Genomic DNA, 7,696 nt, shown 5'->3' on the forward strand with positions numbered 1-7,696 from the left:
GAGAAACATGCCACAGAAAATAAGGTATGAATCATATTCTGCTTTACTAAAATATAGAGGTTCTACCATCCAGTAAGCTGCTCTATAGTAAAGACAATTTCTTCTTTAACCTTGTAGGTAAAAAACCTCACAGAAGAGATGGCAGGCCTGGATGAGACCATCGCTAAGTTGACCAAGGAGAAGAAGGCCCTCCAAGAGGCCCACCAGCAGACCCTGGATGACCTGCAGGCAGAAGAGGACAAAGTCAACACCCTGACCAAAGCTAAAACCAAGCTGGAGCAGCAAGTGGATGATGTAAGTCTAACATCATGTAAATGGGTTTTTTGGGTTTTGTTTAGTTTTTTTTAATTTTGTAACAAACTAAGTGTGCATGAGTTTGCATTCTTAAGATGTAATGAGTACTTTTCAAGTGTTTTCAATGAAGAAGTGGTATAGGACATTATCCCTGCTATAAGAACTAAGATGGACACACAAGTAAAAAAAAAAGTTAGTTGTAATAGATAATATGGGTAAAAAGAATTTGGGGGATGGAAGTTTAATGTGTTCATTAAGAAAAGTTGTACAAACAAAATGCACCTTTAGCTGGGCTTGAAAGGTGAGAGGCTGTGGGAAGTTATAGAAGAGAGAGTGTGCTCTGAGCGTGAAGTATAGCAAGAGCAAAGAAGCCATAATGATCCGTACAGTTTTCTCTCACAGGAGAAAGGGGGATTCCAAATAAGGAATGTGGAAGATAAATGTGGCTTTAAACATGATCTGACATTGAATCGAGAACCCACTGTAAATGTCTGAGTCAGGGAGGAATTGACAAAGGTCATGTTTGGAACCATGGCTATAGTGTCCATTCCCTGTGATGAAGCACTGATCACATGGATTCCAGTGGGGAGATAGAAAAGACATGATGTCTCCCCACTAGTTTACATAAAAATATGGTATTGAGATACATTTCTCCTTTTAAATGGTGAATCCTTGGATTAGGGAAATAGCAATGAAATTGAAATAGATGGGGCAAATTTGCCTGATTCAAAGAAAAATCAAAAGCATTTGCTGATTAGATATGAGTTAAATGTTTACAAGCTCAACATGGGACAAAAGGTGGGAACATCCCAGGAACGGTATTCATGAATTATTAACTTTTAGCTTGAAGGGTCTTTGGAACAAGAAAAGAAAATGCGGATGGATCTAGAAAGAGCAAAGAGGAAACTGGAGGGTGACCTAAAATTGGCCCAAGAATCCACAATGGATGTAGAAAATGACAAGCAGCAGCTTGATGAAAAGCTCAAAAAGTAAGCAGCAAGGACAAAGGTTTCATGGGGAAATTACTGTTAATAGTCCTGTGACTGACATAAAGTGCTTTTCTGATAGGAAAGAGTTTGAAATGAGCAACCTGCAAAGCAAGATTGAAGATGAACAGGCCCTTGGGATGCAGCTGCAGAAGAAGATCAAGGAACTACAGGTAAGGTCGTGACTTCCATCCGTCTAATTCAACCTGACAAAATTACTAACACAGAGAAGCTCAGTTTGTGGCTTTCCCCACTCCCAGGCCCGCATTGAGGAGCTGGAGGAGGAAATCGAGGCTGAGCGGGCCTCTAGGGCCAAAGCAGAGAAGCAGCGCTCTGACCTCTCCCGGGAACTGGAGGAGATCAGCGAGCGCCTGGAAGAAGCCGGCGGGGCAACTTCAGCCCAGATTGAGATGAACAAGAAGAGGGAGGCTGAGTTCCAGAAAATGCGCAGGGACCTGGAGGAGGCCACCCTGCAGCATGAAGCCACGGCGGCCACCCTGAGGAAGAAGCACGCGGACAGCGTAGCTGAGCTCGGGGAGCAGATCGACAACCTGCAGAGGGTCAAGCAGAAGCTGGAGAAGGAGAAGAGCGAGATGAAGATGGAGATCGATGACCTCGCTAGCAATATGGAGACTGTCTCCAAAGCCAAGGTGCAGTCATGGATTAAGTCTTAAAGAGATTTCTGTAAGACAGGTGTGAGTGGGCCTTTCCGGAACCATTATTATAATAACTGGCAGGAGGAGACTATGGCAGGTCAAGGCAGGAGACTGGTCGGAGGGAGCAGCAACTCAGGTGTGACGGGACAAAGCACTCACTCTTTATGGGAATAGAGCCATACCCAAAATGCATAGTGAAAACTTAAGCTCTTTCAAATAAAAATAGTGTGATTCAACTATACATTTTGAGCTTCTAAAAACACCTTACCTTGATTAGCCTTTCTTGCTTTTCTCTTAAGCACAAATACATAATTTGCTTCTCTAAAAAATCTCATGAGCTGAATCAAGTATCATTATTCTCATATCACAGATAAGCTAATTGAGTAAAGGCAGATTCACAAAGTGATTTAGTGGCAACACGTTTAGACTATGTATCTTGTTACTCTTCCCATCACAATCTAAGACTTCTGTTGTTTTTGTGTGTTTGTAAAGGTAGTTTATTCTCAAAATAAATGAGTACTGCAGCTCCTATGGAATAATTTGGACTACTGAAAATTTCTGTGGTCCAAACACTTGCTTGAGATGGCTTTTACCACTTTTTGAATGCAGGGAAACCTTGAGAAGATGTGCCGCACTCTAGAAGATCAACTGAGTGAACTTAAGACAAAGGAAGAAGAGCAGCAGCGGCTGATCAATGACCTGACGGCTCAGAGAGCGCGCCTGCAGACAGAGTCAGGTGAGCCATTTCCCAGTGTTGACCTTGAATGATAAGTTTACCTTGGATGCTCAATTTGCTGAAAAAGTGCATTGAGTTCCTTGAGATCACATATTATCTTCCTGTGAAGTACTCACTCATATGAACTCCTTCTTGACCACTGGCATGGAATGCTTTCCTTTTGTTTTTCTTTGTTTTGTTGGTTAGTTGGTTGTTTTCTTTTTTGTTTTGTTTTGGTTTTTTTGTGGGTTTAGTTTGTTTGTTTGTTTTGTAATAAAAAGATCCAAAACATTTTAAAGCAGATTTTATTATAATAAAAAAGACAACAGTTTAGTGGCTACCAGAGGGTAAGGGAGGAGGGGGGTAGTGGTAGAAGAGGGAAAAGGGGGTCAAATATATGGTGATGGAAGGAGAACTGACTCTGGGTGGTGAACACATAATGCAATATGTAGATAGTATATTATAGAAATGCACACTTAAAATCTATATAATTTTATTAACCAATGTCACCCCAATAAATTTAATATAAATTTTAAAAAGTTAACAAATAAAAAGTATATCCTCACAGTATTTATTTCCACTTTTCAAAATGCTTCCAGTGTCCATCTGGCACCTTACATGATCTTTACAACATTGTAAATTATAGTCTCCATTCTGTATTTCAAAACCCCATGTTTTGTTGGTTTGATTTACATTATTTTTTACATTTTTCTTCATCAATTTATACTGTGATCAAATAATCTTAAATATCTCCCAAAATCTTTTGTATTGTTCATAAGCATGTAATGTGCCTCAGTGTGTCCCATACTTTTCGTTTTTTGCATAGATTTTCTCATCAGCATTGAAGTAGATGTTGGTAGTTTGTTGTAATTTATGCTGTCCATCCTGTTTCAGATTCAGTCCCCCTTGCCCTGCTCCAGTTTCTATTAGCTCCAGTTTCAATTTAGTGCTTTCATTTCCAAGGTAAGGTTGAGTTTTCTGGGTCTTGGTCTTTATACAGGTGAATACTCACGCCAGCTGGATGAAAAGGACTCATTAGTCTCTCAGCTCTCAAGGGGCAAACAAGCATTCACACAACAGATTGAGGAACTAAAACGGCAGCTTGAAGAGGAGATCAAGGTAAGTGAGCCCTGCTGATGTTGTTATTCTTGCCATTATCCTTGTTTTTGAGGTTGTTTATGTTTTGCTTGCTTCTACAGATTTTTTTTTCTGGTGGCCTATAGGAGTTAAGGGACTAAATATCACTTTAAAGATATAAAACTAAGTCACTAATCTCTATGTTCTCAGGCCAAGAGTGCTTTGGCCCATGCCCTGCAGTCTGCCCGCCATGACTGTGACCTGCTGCGGGAACAGTACGAGGAGGAACAGGAAGGTAAAGCCGAGCTGCAGAGGGCAATGTCCAAGGCCAACAGCGAGGTTGCCCAGTGGAGGACCAAATACGAGACAGACGCCATCCAGCGCACAGAGGAGCTGGAGGAGGCCAAGTATGTTCTAGACTTAGTTACAATAGAAATCTCTGCATTAACAATCAAAGTACATCTGCTATAAGTACTAAATGGGCTAATGCCCACTGCTCCCAAAACAAATAAAAAACTAGGAAAAAACCATGGATGAACATAAACTAAACAAGATAACAAATACTCTGGGTTGTCTAAAGAAAGAAATTACTAAGCTAGAGGCTGGAAAGAGAAAGGACATAAGGCTCTGGGTGGTGAGCACACAATGTGATCTATAGATGATGTATTACAGAATTGTACACTTCAAACCTATCTGATTTTACTAACCATTGTTACCTCCAATAAATTTAATTTTCTAAAAAAGAGAAAGGACATAAGGCAAAAGGCAGCTGAATAATTATTTCTATACATCCTTCTATCTATACAAATGTAGACAGAATAAGAGTTAATTGGGGCCGGCCGAGTGACTCAATTAAGAGTTAGCTTAAGAGCATGAACTCTGAGCAACAGGGCCACTGGTTCGATTCCCACATGGGCCAGTGATGCTGCACCCTAGGTGAGCTGCCCCTGAGCTCCCAACAAGTGGCACGATGGCTCAGCTGGTGAGAGCACGTGCTCTTAACAACAAGACTGCCTGTTCAATGGTGGGCTACACCCGCATGCAACTAAGACTGAACTTGGCCCCTTGAGCTGAGCTGCCACTCGGATGGCTCAGTGGATAGAGCACGCAGTCTTAACAACAAGGCTGCCGGGTTCGACTCCCGCATGGGATGGTGGCTATGCCCACCCACAACTAGGACTGAACACAGCACCTTGAGCTTAGAGGCCATGAGCTGCTGACGGGCAGCCAGATGGCGACTGGCATCCTCCACAGCTAAGATTGAAGAACAACAACTTGGCTGGTCCCCCTTCCCAATTCCCCAACACTGTTCCCCTCCCAAAATTCTCCAATTAAAAGAAAGAAGAAAAAGAGCTAATTGTATTCTCCTATGCCTCTCCTCCCTCTAAGCAACTAACAAAAGCATTGGTTCAATGTGATAGGTAAGTTAGAGAAAAATCATCAGGCTTTAAAGCACAGTTCCTCCTTTTGAGATGTGAAAATATGATTATGTTGAAAAAGAGGGGGAAAATATATTGTTAGAGAGTAAAAGTAGACATCAAATTCTGTAATAAGAAAGAAAACAAATTGTTTTATAAAGGACTAAATATTTAATGCAATAAAAAGTTCAAGGCTGAACTGTAAGAGGGAAAACCTGAACAGGAAGGGAACTGTCTATTATTCAATAGACAGTCTAAGGAGAGATCTAGATATATATACAACCATATAGTTGGAATTATTTTTGAATTATAGTTGGAATAATATTTTGGTGGAAGAGTTTCTGAGCAGATCACTCAAAGCAAAATTTATGTTGATTTGGGAAAGCTTCTTTTTTTTTTAAGATTTTATTGGGGAATCGGGGAAGGGAAACAGACAAGTTGCTGTCCTTTTGTTGTTCAGTCTCGTTGTGGAGGATGTCACTTCACTGGCCCATGTTGGTATTATCATTGTACTCTTCCCGGGTGAGGCAGTCACTCGCTGGCCACTGGACAGCCACTCATGGCAGCTCACAGCAGCTCATGCCCACTGCCAGCCAGCCCCACTGCAGCCTACACCATCATTGGCACTCACAGCAGCCCAGCTCCAGGTTGAGCTGTTGTTCACCATCTTAGCTGTAGAGGGCGCAGTGTCACTGGCCCTAATGTCGGATCCAAACCCGGGTCCTGCTGCTCAGAGCTGGCGTCCCAAGACAGCTCTTTTTTTTATTTTTTTTAAAGATTTTATTGGGGAATCGGGGAAGGGGAACAGACAAGTTGCTGTCCTTTTGTTCTTCAGTCTAGTTGTGGAGGACGTCGCTTCACTGGCCCATGTTGGTATATCATTGCACTCTTCCCGAGTGAGGCAGATCGGTCCCCGGCCACTGATCGGCCGCTCCTGGTGGCTCTTGGCAGCACACACTGGCTGCCAGCTGCTCACGCTGGCTGCCAGCCACACATGGTAGCTTATGGCAGCCCACTGCAGCAGGGGCTGCAGGCTACACCGTCGCCAGCGACTCACAGCAGCCCAGCTCCAGATTTAGCTGTTGTTCACCATCTTAGCTATAGAGGGCAGTGTCACTGGCCCTCATGTGGGATCCGAACCGGGGTCCTGCTGCTCAGAGCTGGTGTCCCAAGCCAGCTCTTAACCAACAAGCCACTCCGCTGGCCCCCAAGCCAACTCTTATCCAATGTGCCACTTGGCTGGCTCAGGAAAGCTTCCTTTTATTAAAGGGTTAATGAAAAGCTAGGAAAATAAGGAATACAATTAATTAGACAAAATCAAGTATATTTTATGTGAATTCAATTAATATAATGTTTGAATACTTAATATGTGTGAGAACCTATTAGAAAACAAAGATTAGCAAAATACAGACTATCCTCTGGAGATCAAAATTCAATGGAGACAAGACATAAAATAACAGTAATTCAAGCTAGTTATTAATCTCTTATAAAGGAGTCATAAACCAGTTACTTAAAGAGTAACATGCTAGCTTGGACTGATCATTGTTTTAAAGCCAGACTACGAAGCATGGCAATACTGAAATTTGGGTTGTTTTCAGTATTTGGTTGGTAGAAGAGTGGGAATAAGTTAATACAGAACCAGACCTACAAAACAAACTTGAAAAACAAAGTATTACAGAGTCTGACTGTGGAAATCACTCTCATGTACCCACTTTGAAACGCTCGATTCCACTGATGTCCATTCACACCTATTGTCCTGGTTTCACTTTTCAGGAAGAAGCTGGCCCAGCGGCTGCAGGATGCGGAGGAACATGTAGAAGCCGTGAATGCCAAATGTGCCTCCCTGGAGAAGACCAAGCAGCGGTTACAGAATGAGGTTGAGGACCTCATGATTGATGTTGAGAGAACAAACGCTGCCTGTGCAGCCCTGGACAAAAAGCAGAGGAACTTTGATAAGGTATTCTGCACCATGATTAAAGATAGCCTGCTATTTTCAGTGTCCCTTATTCAAACCATCTGAGGGCTGTTCTCAGTAGCTCCATGAGTAGCTAGGGGAGGGAATGTCCTGTGGCTTCTACTCTTCTCATTCATAATTATTTTTCATTCCAACATTATCTCAGCTCTGTTTGAGAGTTGCCAGAACAATAGTTTCATTCCATCAAGCTTTCTCCATTAAATTCCTTGACCATTCCTTGCCCCTCAGGTCCTGGCAGAATGGAAACAGAAGTATGAAGAAACTCATGCCGAACTCGAAGCTTCTCAGAAGGAATCCCGCTCACTCAGCACAGAGCTGTTCAAGCTTAAGAATGCTTATGAGGAATCCCTAGACCAACTTGAAACCTTCAAGCGGGAAAATAAGAATTTGCAACGTGAGTACATGTTACCTTTTCTTCAACGGAAGAGTGAGAAGAATGTTTTCCCTCACTGAGTTAATTTTTATATTTTTTGTTTACTAACAGAGGAGATTTCTGATCTCACGGAGCAGATTGCAGAAGGAGGGAAACGTATCCATGAACTGGAAAAAATAAAGAAACAAATCGAGCAAGAGAA

At 42.2% G+C, this 7,696-nt stretch overlaps 1 protein-coding gene across 1 annotated transcript in view; it reads left to right on the forward strand.

Annotated features, from left to right (window-relative positions):
- The window catches only part of LOC109389121 (myosin-1-like), a 28,019-nt gene that overhangs the window by 16,001 nt on the left and 4,322 nt on the right, over positions 1–7,696 (forward strand). Inside the window, exons 23-33 of the mRNA XM_019654418.1 lie at positions 4–24; positions 118–294; positions 1,138–1,283; positions 1,363–1,453; positions 1,541–1,930; positions 2,546–2,672; positions 3,652–3,770; positions 3,939–4,135; positions 6,920–7,103; positions 7,350–7,515; positions 7,606–7,691. Coding sequence (XP_019509963.1) covers positions 4–24; positions 118–294; positions 1,138–1,283; positions 1,363–1,453; positions 1,541–1,930; positions 2,546–2,672; positions 3,652–3,770; positions 3,939–4,135; positions 6,920–7,103; positions 7,350–7,515; positions 7,606–7,691 — 1,704 coding nt within the window. The remainder of the gene's footprint in view (positions 1–3; positions 25–117; positions 295–1,137; positions 1,284–1,362; positions 1,454–1,540; positions 1,931–2,545; positions 2,673–3,651; positions 3,771–3,938; positions 4,136–6,919; positions 7,104–7,349; positions 7,516–7,605; positions 7,692–7,696) is intronic.

The sequence above is a fragment of the Hipposideros armiger genome, unplaced genomic scaffold (genome assembly GCF_001890085.2).
Source record: "Hipposideros armiger isolate ML-2016 unplaced genomic scaffold, ASM189008v1 scaffold_222, whole genome shotgun sequence".
In the NCBI taxonomy this organism is placed as follows: domain Eukaryota; kingdom Metazoa; phylum Chordata; class Mammalia; order Chiroptera; family Hipposideridae; genus Hipposideros; species Hipposideros armiger.